This window comes from Linepithema humile, chromosome 3, assembly GCF_040581485.1.
Source record: "Linepithema humile isolate Giens D197 chromosome 3, Lhum_UNIL_v1.0, whole genome shotgun sequence".
NCBI classification, from domain to species: domain Eukaryota; kingdom Metazoa; phylum Arthropoda; class Insecta; order Hymenoptera; family Formicidae; genus Linepithema; species Linepithema humile.
The window spans coordinates 10,766,564-10,787,005 of NC_090130.1; the positions used below are offsets into that span (position 1 = coordinate 10,766,564).

Genomic DNA, 20,442 nt, shown 5'->3' on the forward strand with positions numbered 1-20,442 from the left:
CGGAAAGTATATTCATTACGTCAATTACGACGATGGGAAATTCAAGTGAATCAAGGTGGCAGTAGATTCGAAAAATTAAAACAAATTTCGGAATATACATTAAATAATTTTCATACAGCTCTTGAAAATAGAATTATTGTTCACGACGCTGATTTAGCTCGATGGGCTATTCGGACACAGGAAAATTTAAATGTACCAGGATTTACAGCTTCATCGCGATGGATACGAAAATTTAAAATAATACATAATATTGTATCTCGTAAAATAAGAAAATTTATAAGAAAAACATCTATAATGTCAACGTCGATTTTGAAGAAAAATGTAACACATTTATTGAAAACGTTAAATATCAAATAATAGAATATGGAGTTGAAAATATTTACAATAGTGATCAAAGCGGATTCCAATTAGAACTTCATGCCGGTCGTACATTGGCATATAAAGGAACAAAAAAGATTGAATCTGCAGTACAATCCGTATCGGCAACTACGCATAGCTATACTATACAACCTACTGTTTCAGCCGATGGTAGATTATTATCGACTCTTTTTATTGTACTGAAAGAAGTTAGTAGAACATTTGGTCCCAGAGTGCAAGAAACAATGTTTAAGGCACCTAATATTTTTGTTACGGCTTCGAAATCCGGAAAATTAACAGCGCATCATTTTAAAATTTGGTTGCAAGACGTATTTTTTCCAAATGTAGGTCCAAAATCTGTTTTACTACTAGATTCGTGGACTGGTCATTGTCCAAATATTATTCAAGAATCTAAACCAGAATCTACAGAAGATATTATTTTGTTGACTATACCAGCTGGAACAACAGGAAAAATACAACCATTGGATGTATATGATTTTCGTTTGTGGAAGAATTTTATTAGACACTTTTCTGATACTGTAATGCTTTTAGGTCTGGAAGTCAATCTGCATGCAAAAAACACCATTTTAAAACTACAGTCATTGACTCATAATCAATTTTCATCGCCAAGATTCAGAAATTTATTGAAATACGCATGGTATAAAAGCGGGTACGTAATAAATAAGCCCGAAGAATTCGAAACACCAGTGGAATTTTGTTTCCATAAACAGTCAAAACCAACATGCGATTTGTGGCGCATCTGCAATAATTACTTGCGCATGGTGCAAAAAGTCACTTCGTATAAATCACTTTTTTCACGAACATCACCTTTGTGATACGTTTGTTCCATAAATTCATCTGTTTTTAATATATGTTAATATATGTATTATATTCAATATATGTAGTATGTTATTGTTGAAGGTAAAGTTGTAATTGTTTCGACATATATTATTATAAAAAAAATAAAATAATAAACAAACAAATGTTTCTAGTATTGATTAATAGAAAAACCTAAAATTAATTGGAATTTTTTGCATTACCATTGAAAAACAATAAATTGCATTTTAATTGTAAGATTTTTATTTATTTATTTCTCTTTCGATATAATCCACTCTTAAAAAAGGCATGAAAGATCGATACTCGAATGTATCGAAAGTATTGTTGACGCTTATCCGCGACGCTGATTGGTTATCTCGATTATTCTGACAGTTTGGTAGTTTGAGAGCGAAGATTATTTTGACGGTTATTTAAAATTTTAAAAATTTTATTAAAATATTTAGATTTTATAATTATTAAATTATTATAATAAGTGTACGGGCGCAGCGCGCGCCTGTATTGTTCTAGTATAACTATAAAAGTGTAATATAGAGGAGTTGCCAAGGTGCCTTGGCAACAACTTTAGTGAACGTTGTTCTTTGATCAGAACATTTTTCCGAATATTTCATAACATGCTAATCTTTATTTCTAATTTTATTCGTCTTATCAATTACACATGCGCGACAAACATCAATTACACAAGCGGCACAAACGATGCGTTATGCATATATATGCATATATCGCAGCGCGACGCATATAGTGCGACATTGACAGCTCATTTCTGAAAGATGCGATTTCGAAACATAATAAAATCATATATGGTTGTATTCAGTATAAAAAATGCTACAACTTTTGTCATAACAAAAATTTTGAAATTTGTAAAAATAATAAAAAGGGGTAGGGGTAAATTAAAAAATATAAAATTTTTTAAAAATCGACCTACGCGGTTATAAAGCTCATAAAAGACCATGCAACTTTTATTCAAAAGATTTTTTGATACCTCTTACAGTTTTGACGATATTTAGTCAAAATCAAAAAAACCGTTTTAGCTTGTAGGGGTTGTTTCAACCCTAAACGTGCGAGAAAGCACATAAAAAAAATACGTGTCTCTTATTTTGAACTACTTTACAACATATTTAAAGCTCGTCAAAATCGGAGGGGGACACTTGGGTCCCTTTCCTTGTTAGTTAAATTTGCAGAAAATATAATTAATAATGTATTCCAGTCTTTATAGAAAATTAAGTTTCTTTAAGAAAATGAATATTTATAATTAAGTTCCGCAGGACAATAAAATTTTAATAAAATTTCTATATATGTATATATATATATTTAAAGTCCCTCAACACGTAGCCATCTAGCGGTTCAATGTGGAACAATGACAGGAAAATCACAAAAATTTGTTGCCGTGAAATCACCTTAAGGTGCAAATTCATGGGACGCTCGTTTCAGCGTTGCCCATAGTCACGTGACTTCGAGTTGACGCTAGCGTCAAGAAAAAAAAGCTGGATTTTTTTAGCTTTAGCGTCAAGTCGTGCGATCTGTGCGATGATCTGTCTGTGCGTGCTATTCGCTATTGGATTTGCATATGTCTCATGTGGTCTTTCAACCTTGTCAATAAAAATGGATGTTATTTAAGTAATAAAAAGTAATAATTGAATTTATTATCCAATACTACATATATATAAAGAAAATAAAAAGAATGAATAAGTTATGAATTAAAAATGATACTTTTTGAGGTTTGGAAGAATCAGCAGTATTGTATTTATTTGCAAAATATATTTTTATAATTATCTTTATATTATATATGTTTAATTATGTAAATTTAATATCAATGTTATGTAAATTTAATTCAATAAAAAGTTATTTTATTATAAATAAAAGCTTGAAATATAATATATACAAATATGCTGTGCATTTTTATTCTATACAATTAATTTTCTAACTTTGAAAAATGCTATTCTTAAGTATTACATTAGAAATTTTCTAATACTGAACAACTATTCTAATATCGTTTTTCCTACTCTACTTATCAAAGTTTGCAATAATATGAAACTTTGTTTAATTGAAAAGATATACATTTTGTATACTTATCAAAATAAATAATATGATATGAAGTAAATATTTTATGTTTGTAAACATATAATAAAAAATATTACATATAATAAAAAAATTATTAATAAACATTTTTTTAGCATTTTCGATAAAATAAGTAGAACTGGTAACCAAAGGTTTTTATCTTATTCCTACTTAATTACACTTTTTTTAATATTTAAAACAGTAATTATTAATAAAGCAAGTGAAAAAATTAACTGAACAAAATCAGTGACAAAAACTTTTAGCAGTTTTGATATATACAAATATCGATGAATACCGACGCAGACCGCTGACTGACGCTAAATTTTACGAGAAACTCTTTTCATGCATTTCTCACATCCAGCGTCAACTTTGTTCACGTGACATATTTGGACGCTAAAAATGAGCGTCGAGCGTCAGCGTGAAAAGGCACCTTTATATTCTTACACCGTGTTCCAGTACAAGATCTATAGAGAGAAGGTTACCTCAGGCAAACCGGTTGTGGGCGAGGGACGATGAAGTAAGGGGGGAGCTAGAACAGCTTGTAGGCGAGGGGCGACGAAGTAAGGGGGGAGTTAGAAACAGCTTGTTGGTGAAGGGCGACGAAGTAAGTGGGGAGCTAGAAACAGCTTGTAGGCGAGGGGCGACGAAGGAAAGGGAGAGCATGATGATATCATCGTCAAACAGTAGCTGTCTCTCTCGCACGCTTTAGTGTTTTTTCTCTCGCTCCTTTAATATAGAAATGCTTTGAGTTTTTATCGAAAAAATACTTTTATTTTGTAAAATATTGGTAGCACTGGAAATTGCGTAATAAAAATTGAAAAGTAAATTAGAAAGGCGCTATAAATTACATATATTGCAAGTTATAGCGCTAGATATTTAACGTTTATAATGTTAAATATCGCTGCAACAGATGCATTTGTAATACAAATTGCTTTGTACTCGTATTTAGATTGTAATATCAATGAAAATAAAATATAAGTTGGGGATATACACAAAAAACATCATTTGTAAAGTAGTAAAATAAAAGAAAAAATAGTACATATTTAAAAATTATTTTTAAAATAATATTTACTGTTTATATGCATTATTTACAAAAGAAATACTATAAAGAAATTTATTTTTTATATTTAATTGTGAAAACCTCAAAAATTGTCAAGAAATTGTAACTGAAATTCATAAATGTAAGTACAATTCTAGGATAATATAAAAAGCATCATACACAAATTTATTATGATACAAACTTAAATAATGAAATTATAATATATGTTTCAACATTGCAAATGTGAATATTTATATGATAAAATTTACAAAGTGTTAATAATTTTCAAATATTTGCTAATAAAATATTATTGAGAGAGAGAGAAATGTTTCTGTTGAAATCTTAAAATAATTCTTTAAAACAAATATGATGGGGTATATATTAGGGATCATTAAATATGCGGCAACATTGTGATTATAAAATTTTATAAGTATCTATAATAAAAATTAAGTATAATAAATATAATAAGTATATAAGTATAATAATAAAATTTTTATAAGTATCTATAATAATAAAAATACATATATATATGTTGTATTAATCTGTTAATATAAAAAAATTTATTTGCGTTAAATTAATTAATAATTTTTTCCAATGTCTTAAGGAGAAACGATGTTAGGCTAATTGGCCTGAAATCCTTTGCCTTGATGTAGCTCGTTCTTTCCGCCTTCGGAATGAAAACTACCCTGGCCAGTTTCCATGCGCTGGGTGTGTAGCCCATCGCGATACAAGCCCTTAAGGTTCGGGTCAGTGGGCCCACGATCTGTTCCAATCCCTCTTGTAGAAGAGCCGGAAAGACACCATCCGGTCCCGCTGACTTGTAGGGCTTAAAGGTGTTAATTGCCCACTTGACCTTCTCGGGCATGACAATCTTGGCCGCCATTCGCTAGTCCGCTTGTCGGGCTCTTCTGAGTGAGCCCGGCTCCTTATATGCAAATAGCTCTCCCGGCTCCCTATGGAAGCCCGGAAAGCTCACTTCCAGTAGATGCTCCAGACATTGCTCTCCAGTCACCACCGTCCCATCAGGGAGTGCGATGGCTTCCAGAGTCGCATCCGGGTTCCTAGCGAGGATCCTGCAGATTCTTGCCGTTTCAGGCATTCCTTCTACTTCCTCGCAAAACTTCCTCCAGCTTTCCAGTTTCGCCCTAACCACAGAGTCTCTATATTCCTTCTGTGCCCTCCTAGAGAGCTCCCAGTCGGATTGGCGGCCCGTGTTCCTGGCTCTGTTCCAGGCCCTACGAGCCGCCACTCTAAGACCCTGCAGTCCAGGGGTCTACCAGGAAGTTCCTCTACTATTTGTAACCGCCCTTTCGGGGCAGTTACTTTCGTAGCAGTTTACCAGAGACCTCTGCAAGTAGTCCATACAGGTCTCCAGTTCGTCCTCTGTCCCGTGCCTCTTAGGGAAGCCTTTGAGACTGTTGGCCAGGTCTTTCCTATAGGAGTTCCACTTGGTTTTCCTCGGATTCCTGAATTTGACCTCCTTCCCCCTAGCCTTAGCTATCCTGAAGGTGATCTGCCTATGGTCAGAGAGCGAGGGCTCCGTCGAGACCCTCCACTCCACTATCTCCTGTATCAACTGCCTGGAACAGACAGTGATGTCGAGCACTTCTCTTCTCGCTATAGTGCAGAAGGTGGGCTCGTCTCCTGTGTTGAGGATCTCCAGATCCGTAGATGCTAGAAACTCCAACATTTTCCTCCCTCTTTCATTGGTGTCCGAGCTTCCCCACACGGTGTGATGCGCGTTAGCGTCACATCCCATGATCAGGGGAAGCCGTTTCTCTTGGCAGTATTCTGCCAGTTTTATCACCGGTGCAGGCGGCACCGCCTCCCCCTCGTCATGAGAGAAGTAGGCCGAGCAAATAACCATTTTCTTCCTGCCACCGGAGTCATCAGTGAAATTCACTTCTACAGCCGCAACGTCCTTGGAACACAGGTGAGGTATCAGCTGGGCTTCCATACCCTTGACGGCCACGCAGGCCCTGGGCCGGTCCACTGAGGGGGCCCTAAAGAGCCTACCGCAGGCCGCCAAACCCCTGATGCAACCTCGGATTACCCAGGGTTCTTGCATCAGTGATATGCATGTTTGTCTTCCAGCTTGTTGCCTGGCCAAAACAGCCGAGGCCCTTTTGCTGTGATGTAGATTAATCTGGGTGAAGGCCACCCCTCTCGATCCCGCCATTTGGCTGCGAGACCGTTTTAGGGGGCTCCTCCTTATCCCCCTTTATCCCCCCCCCCTGGGCTCCACTTACCCGAAAGGCAACCCTGTCGAGCCCAAAGAATGGTCTGAAGTCCAGTGTCTTCAATTTGAGGACATTGGACCCCAGGACACCGAGGACTAGGTTCCCACCCTCCCTGGTGGCCCCTACCCCTCCGCGAACACTTTCCAGCTCCCGGTGACGAGACCTGGGTTCTGCTTCTCCAGCCGCTTCAGGACTGTAGCCGCGCCCTCGGGAGGTCCCAGGATCCAAACCACCGCCCTGTGCTGCTTTTGAAGCGCGTCCAAGCCCATCACCTTGAGCCTGGCGCCCTCCCACGGAATAATGCCGCCGATCCGCCCCACGAGCCAATCCAGCGACGCCTCATCCGCGCATCTTACCACCGCCGCACCACTCCTTAGAGAGGTGCCGTGGAATCTGGGCACCGGACCCTCCTGGATCCCGTCGATCTCCTTCGAGACCGCACCCCTCAACAGAGTCAACTGCTCAGCAGTGATTTCTGTCTCGGGGTAGCCCTCTGCCACAATCACCCTCGCCAGAGGGTCAGCAGCGTCCGAGTAAGCATGTTGCCCGTCGCGAGTCCTTTGCCTTTTCAGCGGACGGCCGCCTGATGGAGGGGTATCCTTGGAACCCTTCCGACGTTTACCGTCGGCGTGCCCCTTCACCACTTCCACCGGCGTACAAGGGGAGCCAAGAGAGCGAGCCCCTTCCAGAGCCGCTGCTCTCATCCGCTTCGCCCTCCTTCTTTCGGCCCCGCACCGATTCTTCTTCGCTGGAGGTGAAACCTTTACCGTCCTAGCTCCTTCCCTCGGAGACCCGTCACGCGAGCCCTCCCGATTTCCCAATTCGTTCTCTACGTTTGATTTTAATTCTGAATCCATAGTGGTCCCACGAGTAGCTAGGGAACTACACGGTCCGCCCACGCAGAGCCCCGCATGCGTGGGTAAGGCTGGATACTCTGGGGTTTCGCCCGGTTCTCCAGAGGCATCGTTCGCGACACTGCTCCGCCAGTGACATGCAGCCATTGCCACGATGGCTTACAACTTGGCTTGGGGAGCTGGTCCGCGGCAACGGTCTTTCCTTACCCTCCACAGGGTTTTACTTCCGTTGGGCCAGGTTATAACCGCCACTACCCAGCAGCACTGAGCTCCTCAGAGAACTCACACTTACTGGGCGTCCTCCTATCCGCCACCTTGGAGACGCGCCCGGTGGGTAGCTCAACCCCCGGGATCGGCTGGTATAACATTTAAAACAAAAAAACAGAAAAAAAATTTGGAAATTTTACCGACAAGCTGTCGGTGCATACAAATATTTGTTTAATATAAAAATTATACAGCTTGCAGGTGCAAAATTAACATTCCGGCCGAAAGAGAATATATCAAAGATTAATAGAGAACTGTTAGAATTGAGTTCAGAGATGTAGTCTAAAAATGTTTCCTGAATTAGAATTTATGCAAAGCATGCGTGCAATATAGACGATACCCAATAAACATTAGGACATTCTATGTACGTCCTATGTATATACATATATGTATATTGTATATTCTATGTATATACAGAAAATGTGAAAAGTATATAAAGCGCATATCCTATGTATGTGAAATAATTACCACATGTATGTACATAGGATGTCCATAGTACATACATAGGTATATTCCAAAAATATGCAGTGTACATTTGTGGTATATACATGGGGTATATTCCGAGGATGTGCAGTGCACGTTCGCAGTATGTACATAGGATATATTCCGAGGATGTGCAATACAAATTCGTGGCATGTACATGAGGTACATTCTATGTATGTACATAGTATATACAGTACGTTTTTTAATAATAAACAATTTTCATTTATTCGGATATTTATCTACCCAATTTTTGAACAATCAGTTTATCTAAATTCCCTGTGTTGGGATTCAGATATTAAACTGATAGAAAAAGTTATTACATCTTCAAATTGAAGACTTCTATATTATTACCCGCCTTTTGCAAGTTTTATATAGTTTTCATGATTAAAACTTAAATACGAGATAGATAGCGCATAATGCGTCACATAGCGGAAAGCGAACGAACTAATAACTGATTCTATGTATATCCATAAATGTACCTACATCAGCGTATATCGTATGTATGTACGTTACATGTATTATATACACATGGAATGTACACGAGGTATATTCTATGTATGTACAGGCAGCGATCTCGTTCAAATATACATGCTATGTATATTCATAAATGTACCTACATCAGCGTATATCGTATATATGTATGTTACATGCAGGGTTGGGAAGTAACGCGTTACTTGTAACGCTGTTACCGTTACAATTACTTTTTTTCGGTAACTGTAACGGTAATGGCGTTACAAATTTTTTTTGTAACGAAAAAAGTAACTTTGTTACATTTTTCGGTAACGAGTAACGAATTTAACAGTTATTTTTATCGTTACATTTTTCAAATTTACTCTATATATCTACGAATTTATAAAAAAACTAACAATAAGAAAACTTTTTAATTTATATTTACAGCATCTAAAAATTTTTAAGAAAGCTGGTTTACAACTTATTTTTTAAAAATTTTTCTTATTTAAAATATCTTATTATCAAAATTATTACTTTTATTATATATTATTAAAATTATTACACTTTATATTAATAGCGATATCATTATTAAAATTATATCATTTTTTTTACTTTAATGAAAAATAATGTTCAAAAATTTTTAATGTTTACTGTAAATTTGTAGTGTTTAATTTAATCTTGTATTAGAAAAATTGTGCATAAAATTTGTATTATGCATAAAAAAAGTAACGGAAATTGTAACAATTCGTTATTTTTTGAGTAACGGCAACGGTAACAAGTTTCTTTTTAAAATTGGTAACGAGTAACGATAACGAGTTACTTTTTAGAAAAAAGAACGGTAACGGTAACGAGTTACTTTTATAAAGTAACTTTCCCAATCTTTGTTACATGTATATACATGGAATGTACACGAGGTATATTCTATGTATATACAGGCAGCGATCTCGTTCGAATATACATTGTATGTATATCCATACGATATCCTATGTATATCCATAAATGTATCTACCTCAGCGTATATCATATGTATATACGTTTGATATATATACATGAAATGTACACGAGGTATATTCTATGTATATACAGGCAGCGATCTCGTTCGAATATACATTCTATGTATATCTATAAGATATCTTATGTATATCCACAAATGTATCTACATCAGCGTATATCATATGTATGTACATAGTATATACAGTACATTTTCTTCACATTATGGATATTTCATGTATATACATAAGATATCGAATGTTTACTGGGTGGTATCAAATGAGAAATCGATAAGCATTTTTCATTAAGAAGCCAGGATTTTAAGTGTAATAAAAATTCATCAGTATTTTCATTTAATTTTAGAATATCGCGCTTCTTCTTCTGGTGACGTTTTCTCAACACGTTCGCCCCATCGTATAAGATATTTAGATATTATATCTGTGGGAGTAATATAACGATAATTTTTATTGTGTGTTGAATAAATTAATTACGTAATAAATCTTTTACAATCGTTTTTATCATATTACATCATTATGTCATAGTGTAATATTTATATCATTATTTCTTCACACACACACCCACCCACCCACACACACACACACACACACACACACACACACACACAAAACTTTGAAGTTAAACAAAATTAACAATTACGAAATTAATAAAACATTGTACACAGGATAATTGCAGTGCATGTATCTGACTTTATTATAAATGTCTTATGAATAATGAAATATAAGCGTAAGTATTAGAAGATATCACAATGGATAATGGCAAATGTATAAATTCTATGTAAATACAAATGTTCACACAATTATTAATGATTAAAAGTAAGTATGCATTTGATTAAATATATGTTTGTAAATGTATAAATTTTGAATATATTATCCTGATGCCGAGAAGAGAAAAAGCAGGATTACGTCCAATAATGTAGAATTTATTAGATAAAATTAATTATGTCGTGACACTCGTATAATATGTATTTTTCATGTTCCACAGCTTCTTGTCGCATGGTACTTTGCGCAATGTACGGCTGCACAGTATGCTGAACATTCTTTTCTATAATTGTTTTCTAATAACGACGAAGATATTAAATGACTATTAAAATAAATGTCATTACGGACAGATAATATTTGATAATCATGTAATTATGAGGACTATAACCAAGATCTATAGAGAGAAGGTTACCTCAGTAAAACCGGTTGTAAGCGAGGAACGATGAAGGAAGGGGAGAGCTAGAAACAGCTTGTGGCGAGAGGCGATGAAGTAAGGGGGGACCTAGAAACAGCTTGATGGCGAGGGGCGATGAAGGAAGGGGAGAGCATGATGATCTCATCTAGGAACAGTAGCTGTCTGAGGTAGCTTCTGTTCGCAGATGACATCATCATTGCCCCTCTTGCCGCTCGCCCCGCTCTGCTTTTGACCCTTTTACCGCTCGCCCCTCTCAGCATTTGCCCCTCTTGCCGCTCACCCCTCGCAGCATTTGCCCCTTTTGCCGCTTGTCCCTCTTTGCGTATGAGGTAACCTTCTCTCTATAGATCTTACGTCCTGCTGGCCTATTCTGTAACCTTAACCTTAACGCAGCTATTACATAATGCAAAAAACCTGCGCAACAATATCATAACGACATTATTAAGATTACAGAAAAAATAGATCAGCTGAACCGGTTAATCACGAATGTCAAACCTGTGGAATACCGTAAAAAGAGTAAAAAATTAAAATGTCACGAAATTAAAAATTAAAAATTAACCCAAATAACACAAACACATTCTATAAACATTCTATAAATATTTGTTGAAAATATTAGAATATTTTCCCTGGTAGAAAAATCACCATGGTGCTAGGCTGGCGCTAACTTACTTGCCCCACTGCCTGATAAGGAGCTAGTATGGCATGCAGACTAGCGCCAGACACAAAATCATCACATTCTTCCAGTCTAATACCCGACTTAATCGACTAGTCAGGCGTTAGCTAGTGTAGTGCTATCTAGCCGTGGTGTGGCGCACGGTAGTTCTGATGTTGTACTATCTAGCCATGATGTGGCGATAGCTAGTTCTCACGCAGTTCTTATTTTTATAATCGACATCCAGACGTTAAAAATAAAATTTAATATTTTTCATTAAAAATATATATAACAAAATATAAAATATTTAATTTTCGATAATTCTTTCTTAATATTTTTACATACACATGTCTGTATAGAATTTGACGTTGCAATGTTCGGAAAAGATCTAAATGTTCACAGAAAATGATATTCAATAGAAACTCAATGTTTTATATCCAAAATTATATTAACATAAATTTTTTAAGCACTGCTAATCTGGACATTTATATATGAAAGTTATATGAAAGTATTAATACAATTTTGTTCAATGTTAAAACATTGAACAAAATTGTTTCAACTATTGTGTGAACTTTTTATTCTATATGAATAATAAAATGAGAAATACAATTAAAGAATAATTTAAGAATAATTTTAAAAAATTAACAACTTGAAAAGACAGTTATTAGGCGTTTAGAGTTTGGTTTTTAATTCGATCCTTTTGGTGTCCCTCCCAGTCTTTTGCATTCGACAAAGTATTGCTGATTGTCTTCAAAATGTGGGATTCTTTAATATATTCTCCCTTTATATTTAATCCGATATATATGTCTGAAATAATTGTAAATAGAAATAATAAATTATGTACATACACGGTATGAGTTCAGTTACTTACTGATAATAATTAAATAATATAGTTATTTTACCTTCAATACACTGATACAGACGAGTTCTTTTGAAAACTTTTTTCCCGTTTATCTCTTTAATTGCCGTGTATTTTAATGCAATCTCTCTTGACATAATTATTTTTAATTTGTTGCTAATGTTTTTCGATGTTTGATCTACATCGATGTACTGACGTAAATAAGCGCATTGAAAATATAAACATAGAAATTGTTAGACTATGCAAAACACTATCAAAGAACTGTTATTATATTTTACATACACACACACACACAACACGCACACATACTACACACATTTTAATATACTTATACCAGATTTATTATACTTATACCAAAAGCACTTACAAATTCAGAACAAAAATTTTCCATTTTTAATTTTGTGTTAAATTCATCAAAATCTTTTTCTGTCAATAAAGGAAAAGCAATATTATTCTGAACAAGAAAAAGTTTTTTTTCCTGTTTTGTTTTTTTATTACAAGCAGCCATTTGATTAATCAGGGCACCTATTATGGAACTTTTTACAATTCCGATCGGAAACGCGAGATTCCGACTGGCGAGTTTCCGACAGCAATTCCGCTCATGCGTTTGCGCTATTATGGATTTCGTGTGGAATTAGCTTTTCACACGTTCTGGTGAGTAAAAAGCGGAACGAGAGGAACGAGTGGAATTAGCGGTATCGACCAATTACAGTATAAGAAAAGTAACTAGTGATAAAATATCTAAATAGAAACATCACTAACCAGCAAAATGACAGATAACGTAAGTAGCATATATTAAGTTAATATTAAAAATATTTGTATATTTAGTTCTGCAGATGATGTTATATTAATATAATTATTATTAACAAAATTATTAACATTATAATATGAAATATAAATCTTGAATAAAAGATGAAATATTATCTGCTGAATTAAAATTATGAAATACAGCTTTATATACACATTTTTCTTAAAATATATATTTTTAAAAGAGAAATATAGGAAAAGAAATATACATATAGATTTTAAAATCTATATACATATATCTATATAAAGTTTATGTACATATATGTATATTTCTTTTCCATTTCTCTTTTAAGAATATACATATATTTAAAAAAAAATGTGTATATAAAGTAATAAATACAGGGTGTCCCATTTTAAAAACTTCACGTGAACAACTTAGTAGAAATTGGTTTTAGCAAAAATGTTTTAGACAAAAGTTGTTGGGTTTGGAGGCGGACATCCGATGATGACATTGGTTTAACCTAGGGTGTACATGCCAAGGTCATATGGAGGTCAACTTTGTTTTTTTAAATAAAACACCCTATTTTTGATTCCAAAATCTCTAAGCTGGTGTCAAGAGCTTTTTAAAACGCTATAATAAAGTTATTTTTCATTAAGTACTTTTCGAGTTATGAGACTTGTAAATTACAGTATTTTGACATAAAATATAAAATATCTTGTAAAACATTTAATTTTTGAGAATGTTACCTTAATACTTTTATGCACAAAATAATGAGACAAATGAATTGGTATAAAAAAAACACATTGGTTTTAATAAAAAGTATGCAGTTGCATGTTGCAAATTACATATTTTTTCTTGAAAGCAACTATGTGTTTTCTTTATATCAATTGATTCGTCTCATTATTTTATGTATAAAAGTATTAAGGTAAGATTCCCGAAAATTGAATGTTTTACAAGATATTTTGTATTTTATGTCAAAATACTGTAATTTACAAGCCTCATAACTCGGAAAGTACTTAATGAAATAACTTTATTATAGTGTTTTGAAAAACTTTTGACACCAGCTATTAGATTTTGGAATCAAAAATAGGGTGTTCCATTTAAAAAAACAAAGTTGACCTTTATATGACGTTGGTATGTACACCCTAGGTTAAACCAATGTCATCATCAGATGTCCCTTTCCAAACCCAACAACTTTTGTCTGAAACATTTTTTGCTAAAACCAATTTCTACAAAGTTATTCACGTGGGGTTTTTAAAATAGAACACCCTTATATATATAGGGAAGAAAAAAGACTACTCTGGAGCAACGCCAAATAATGATTCAATTTATGGAAGAACATCCTGATTTTGCTCAAAATAGAATTCAAGGTCCTGAGGCGCGAAAACAAACAGCGCATTTATGGGAACAGCTAGCAAATGAATTAAATTGTTGTGGCTATGGAGCCACAAAATCAACAGAGAAGTGGATGAAGGTATATATTATGCTAAATATAATTTGAAGTTTTTATCTCTTCTAAGATAAAAAAGAAATAGTTTAAAAATTTGTTGTAAAAAATATCTAAACAATATTTCTTTTTATTTTGTAGTCATGGAGAGATTGGCGTTTAGATGTAAAGTCCAAAGCATCAAAATTGAGAAATTATCAGAAAGGTACAGGCGGAGGAGGCCCATCACCAGCCTCTTTACAAGAAACAGAAAAGAGATTAATTGCTTTGATGGGTATAGAATCAGTAATTGGGCATTTAAGTGTAATAGATCCTGCAGAGGTTGGTAGTATATATTAAATTTTACTATCTATTAATAAATTATCACTGGATTTATGATATATTTTTTATATACTGTTATTATTATCTTAATTATTACTATATTATCAATTTTATTCTTTTATTATCTTTTTTTTCATTTCTTCTTGAATATAGCCTCAAAATTGGACTGAACAAACTTTAACTGAAAATAATCTGCTTCCATGCCAATCTTCAATTACACCATCTAAAACTGTATCCAATCACTCGTCTTTTCATCTTTCTCGACAAAAAAGCACCTTTCCACAACAATCTATTCCACAGACAACCACATTATCAACCACATCATCAACTACCAATTTCTGTCAACAAGAAAACACTTTGCAATATACTCCACGAACCTCACTCACCCATCTGTCTCAACAAGGAGATACTGTTTTGCAACAATATACTCCACAGACAACATTCATAACTTCATTATCTGAAGTACATTCATCTCCTCATTTAAATACAAATAATAACGAACATCAAGAAACATTGATGCATTCGTCTCCATCCTGTCCACCAATATCCGAATCCCAAAGAAAGCGCCTGAAAAGGCAAAAGACTGCAGACGTTCGTGGTAAGAAAGTTAAAAAGACCACGAAGTTTGTTTCAAAAATGTAATAAAAGTGAAAATTATCCAGATAATACGTTTGTCTAAAAGATGTCACATAGATCTTTTAGACACACACACACATACATGTTGCCTGGAAAATATATTTTTAACTTCTTTAAATTTAAATAAAATTACATATAATCTTCTTTTATAAATGTCCTTTTATTTTCGTTCTTTTCTTTTAGATATCGATGCACAGATACTACATGAAATGCAAATGCAAACGAAAGCAGTACAAAAATTGACAGATGCTGTTACAGATATTGCAGCTTATATCAAACAGTTTGTGAATGCAGATTTGGTATGTATGGCAGAATAATAATATTGTTACAACAAAAAGTTTGCTTTTTTATCATAATAATATATTTTATTAGTAGTTTTAAGTAGTTACATTAGGTGCGTTCGGGAAGACGCTATTAGCGCTATTTGCGTCATTCTATCTTTATCGCTCATTAGACATAAAACAAGGATAGAATGACACAATAGCGCTGATAGCGCGCTCCCCGAACGCACCCATTATATTATTAAGTTAAGTAGTTTAAGTAATTTTACATTTTTTTTAAATATAACATTATTTTATATTAATATTATATAACATTAATCATATTTACCAATCGAGCTGCAAGATTATTGCGCTTTCTCTGCCCTTCATTAAATATGGCTCGACCTTCCGGTATTGGTTGTATTTCAAAATTATTTACATCATCTTCCATAGCCATAATTGCCTCTTCAGGTTCTGGAGGAAGAAGTATTTTTGCACGTATGCACATATTGTGCAACACTGTGCAGGCATTAATAATTTGACCTGCTTTCTGTGGTGTATATTCTAATGTACGATATCTAAGGAGACATCGGAATCGTTTTTTCATAACGCCAATACAACGTTCTACAGTATTTCGCATGGTACTGTGTCTTTGATTAAAATATTCCTTCTGTGTACCTGGCTGTACTTCAGGATACGGAGTCAGCAGCCACGGTTCTAATGGATATCCAGAATCTCCTTAAAAAATGAAAGAAAAATGTTCACATTAGTTCAATAATTTTAATTACATAAATCAGAACGTTTGTTTTACATTTTATTAATTCAATTAAATATTTCAATAATTAAAATTATTAATTACCAAATAGCCAACAATGATTATTATTTGCATGTTGCATTTGCAGAAGGTGTCTCACATATGAATTTCTCCATACAAAGGAGTCGTGCGTCGAGCCTGGATATCTTGCTAGTATATTCAGAATATACATATCTGTATCGCATATCTAATAAAAATATATAATTATACATATATATTTTTTTAATAAAATTTTATATAATAATTTTTTTAATAAAATTTTATATAATTTTTATATAATAATATACATAAATATTATATAATATTATAAAAGTACATCTACGTTACAAAATAGAATTTCTTACAATTTGCACATGTTGTGCATGATATCCTTTTCTATTAACATATAATCCTTCATGGTCAACAGGTACTTTAATAGCAATATTTGTACCATCTACAAAACCAATTAAGCCTGGAATTGTAGTGTTATTATAATTTCTGAAATATAATAAAATTTTTTCTCTTTTTATTTACAGACATCATATGTAAATGCAGATGACAATGTAGATGATAATGAAGAAAACTATCAAGTTAATTATGAAGATGAAAATTATTAAACATATATCCCACACAGCACAAAACATCCTATTACAGGTAATCCTCAGGACATTGAGATATCCTTAAGATGTCATAGGATGTTTTGTGCTGTGTAGGATCATATATTACGCCATTTACATATATTTAACAAGTTATTATGTTCTTCTAATATTAAAATATTTTATATGTATGTATTCTTTCAAAACATTTATTATAAAGTTTGTAAGTTTCTAGTAATAAAAGAAATATAATATTAATATAAATATTTTTATTTATTATAATTCTAAGTAAACATAGAGTTACACAACTTGTTATTGTTAATATATACCTTTGAACAATTTGCTGTATCTCTTGCAGTGTTGTTGGGAAACGTATCCATTGTCTTAGAAGATAATTATTGATGGCACTTGTTATTTCTTGTAAGATTACACTTACAGTAGGTTGGGCTATACTCAACCTACTATCCACACCGACAGCTTTCTGATAACTACTTTGAGCATAGAAATTCAGGGCACACAGTACCTGTTTGAATTAATAAAAATTATATATAATACAATAATCTCTTATTAAAAAATAATGAAAAAATAAATTAAAAGATAATGAAATAATACTTTTTTAATTGTTTATATCTTAGACATTATTGACGACTTGGCAAAAAAATATATGTAAAATTTTAATACTGTTTTCTAAAAAGCTACAAATAAGTATATTTTAGTAATAAATAATGAGATTTTAATTACATTCATATTTATTATACATAATTAAACAAATTTCTCTACTCTTAACTACATAGAGTGCGTTTCGTTTTATGCATGATGCACATGATATATTATTTTATCCTTGTTGTTCATCGAATGTTAAACAAGAATAAAATGATACATAATGCGTATCATGCATAAAACTGAACATATCCATAAGTGTTTTATGAATCTACATTGATAAAATTATTCCTTTTCAACTGCTATTTTAATGCTATACATATTATCTTTACCTTCAATTCATTTGGAATACCCAGAGCTCTCCTTCGTGGAGGAAGATATGGTTCCAACGCTTCTACAAGAATTCTCGTCATATTTCTTGTTAACCGATACATGCCCATAAATTCATTTTCAGGCAAAGCAAATGGATCAAGCATATCTCTAAGTCTTCTTCTCATTATTTGACTTGCATGAATTTCTGCGAGGCGCTGTCTTTCCCTTTCGTGGCGTAATATTGCTAACTATAATATCAAGAAGAAAAGGAAACGTAATAAATAAACAAATATACAGAAATATAAATATATTAAATATGCTATTATAATAAAGATATACAAAGCGATTCGATTTAACAAATTTTTTTCTTTTTTTCTGGAAATAAGTGTTCCTTGAAAAATTATTTTAAGACCATGATCTTATTTTCTTCTTGGAGTCCCATTTTGTCCTTACATTACTCCATTTAAGTCATGTTTTTATTTCTTGGAACCAAATAACTTTTGTGAGAAACATTTTCTTGGAAAATAGTTACTTCCACATAAAAATTTATCTGTTACTTAAAACAAATCGTCTTGTATGTGTATGTGTGTAAAATTAAAAATATCTTCAATACTTACATTCTCAACTTAATATGTTACTCACACAATGTAAAAAAATCTCATATAACTTCAAAAATTTACGTTAAAGATTACGCATAAAATATATCACCCTTTTGTTCGCGCTATTTCATTCCGATCGGAATCGACATTTCACCAGCTCGCGAGGTATCGGAAACTTTTCGATCAAATCGAAAACAATCCGAGTGTCCATAATAACACACCTAGGGATAACCTAGGGAAAACGGAATTATTCCGATCGGAATCCATTCCGAAAAGTTCCATAATAGGTGCCCAGAACACTTTTTATTTTTTTTATATCAAATGCGATATTTTCTACTTTTGAAAGTAGCAAATTCATTTCTGTAAATAAAAATTTATTTTAAAAAATTTCGAAACATATATAAATGAAAAATTATATAATTATATATATATATATATATATATATAGGTGGATTGAGCCTTCCCAGGTCATTTTCTGACCTGCATAATGCATTCCCACGACTTTTGGCACTTTCCAGACCCGTCCTGGATATTATGGGCATGCGATGAGTATTCCCAAGACTGTCCTGGAAAAACAGATTGTTATTTATCATGTGTTTCCAGGACGGTCCTTGATAATACATATTTTTGCATGTATATATATGTGTGTGTGGATTGGGTATTCCCAGGACTCGAATTATATATCTGGCAGTCAGGGAGCACGGAACCTCATCGCGTTAGAAATGCGTTGTACCTGAGGCAGAGCGTTGTATGCGTTGTCTCAAGATGTAGTGGGGAGCCGGTAGGCGTTAGCTTACGGAAATCGGACGAAATGTGCAGATCGTGCTAAACTCTGGCGTAGATTTTATAACGGTAAATTGTAAATAATACTAGTTTTAAACAATGAAGAAGTAACATTAACAAAAGTAATGATATTTACCATCATTTACTACTTACTGTTACTACCATCTGTTAATTTGTGAACATTTATACAGTGATGGCAAAAAATTCCGGAACGGTCTCAGAATTATCTCAGAAAATATTGATTTACTGAAAAAATGTTTCAAACAAAAAAAGTAGAGTTATAAAAAATCTATTAGCAGATGATATTTATTTGACCTTGGGATGAACTTGAAACGCCCGATCAAGGTCAACATCAAAATCTTAAATGGAAACCCCCATTTTTTAATTATATATTCTTGTAGTTGAAGTTGAGACGTTTTCAAAACACTATAATAAAGTTATTTTTCATTAAGAACTTTTCAAGTTATGAGGCTTAAAGGTTACGGTAGAGTGAGAGAGAAAGAGAATGTGGCAATGCGTTACGCGCTCTGTGCGCTTCTATCTCTCTCACTCTATTGTAATTTTCAAGCCTTATAACTCGGAAAGTACTTAATGAAAAATAACTTTATTATAGTGTATTGAAAACGTCTCGATTTCAGCTACAAGAATATGGAATAAAAAATGGGGATTCGCATTTAAGATTTCAAAGTTCATCTTCACGGTGTCATTTAAAGTCACATTTGAAGGTCATATCAATATAACCAATTTTCGGCAGATCTCAAACTTTCTATTCTGTCAATTTTTTTAACATCTAGACACTTTATTCTAATATATCTAATACCGCAGCTGATCCCTTCGCACTCATAAATGAATTATCTCGCGACCCAATATCGTCCGCCTGATGCTTTGGACGAGATATCTCGCAACTCAATATCGAATTAATCTTTTTAATTACCTATAGTTTCTGAAAATAAAATGGATGGATAGGAATAGGAGAATACAGACAGAAAGGAATTCACAATAATTTTAATGCT

General features: G+C 33.5%; 3 protein-coding genes across 7 annotated transcripts in view; 1 reads left to right on the forward strand and 2 right to left on the reverse strand.

The window, feature by feature from the left end:
• Window positions 1-6,650: 6,650 nt before the first annotated feature.
• Window positions 6,651-7,529, reverse strand: LOC136998704 (uncharacterized). Its single transcript, XM_067351785.1, has one exon. It carries the CDS (start codon window positions 7,527-7,529, stop codon window positions 6,651-6,653), a length of 879 nt encoding a protein of 292 aa, XP_067207886.1.
• Window positions 7,530-12,888: 5,359 nt separating this feature from the next.
• Window positions 12,889-17,039, forward strand: LOC136998430 (uncharacterized). 2 transcript variants are annotated; one of them, XR_010889003.1, is made up of 5 exons: window positions 12,891-13,055; window positions 14,305-14,496; window positions 14,611-14,790; window positions 15,610-15,725; window positions 17,016-17,039. XR_010889003.1 is itself a non-coding variant. In XM_067351025.1 (4 exons), exons 1-4 carry the CDS (start codon window positions 13,044-13,046, stop codon window positions 15,667-15,669), a joined length of 444 nt encoding a protein of 147 aa, XP_067207126.1. In that variant the 5' UTR covers window positions 12,889-13,043; the 3' UTR covers window positions 15,670-15,725. The 2 variants fall into 2 exon arrangements, 1 of the variants encoding a protein (XP_067207126.1); XM_067351025.1 differs by lacking the exon at window positions 17,016-17,039 and having other exon boundaries at window positions 12,889-13,055.
• LOC105668526 (putative nuclease HARBI1) overlaps window positions 16,012-20,442 on the reverse strand; it is a 28,914-nt gene continuing 24,483 nt past the window's right edge. For 3 of the 4 annotated variants that reach the window (XM_067351018.1, XM_067351016.1, XM_067351019.1), the window contains 5 exons: window positions 18,068-19,006; window positions 17,405-17,598; window positions 16,845-16,977; window positions 16,546-16,687; window positions 16,012-16,424 (listed from right to left, as the gene is read on the reverse strand). In XM_067351018.1, coding sequence (XP_067207119.1) covers window positions 16,012-16,424; window positions 16,546-16,687; window positions 16,845-16,977; window positions 17,405-17,598; window positions 18,068-18,232 — 1,047 coding nt within the window. In that variant the 5' untranslated portion in view covers window positions 18,233-19,006. The remainder of the gene's footprint in view (window positions 16,425-16,545; window positions 16,688-16,844; window positions 16,978-17,404; window positions 17,599-18,067; window positions 19,007-20,442) is intronic. The other variant, XM_067351017.1, reaches the window with a different exon arrangement.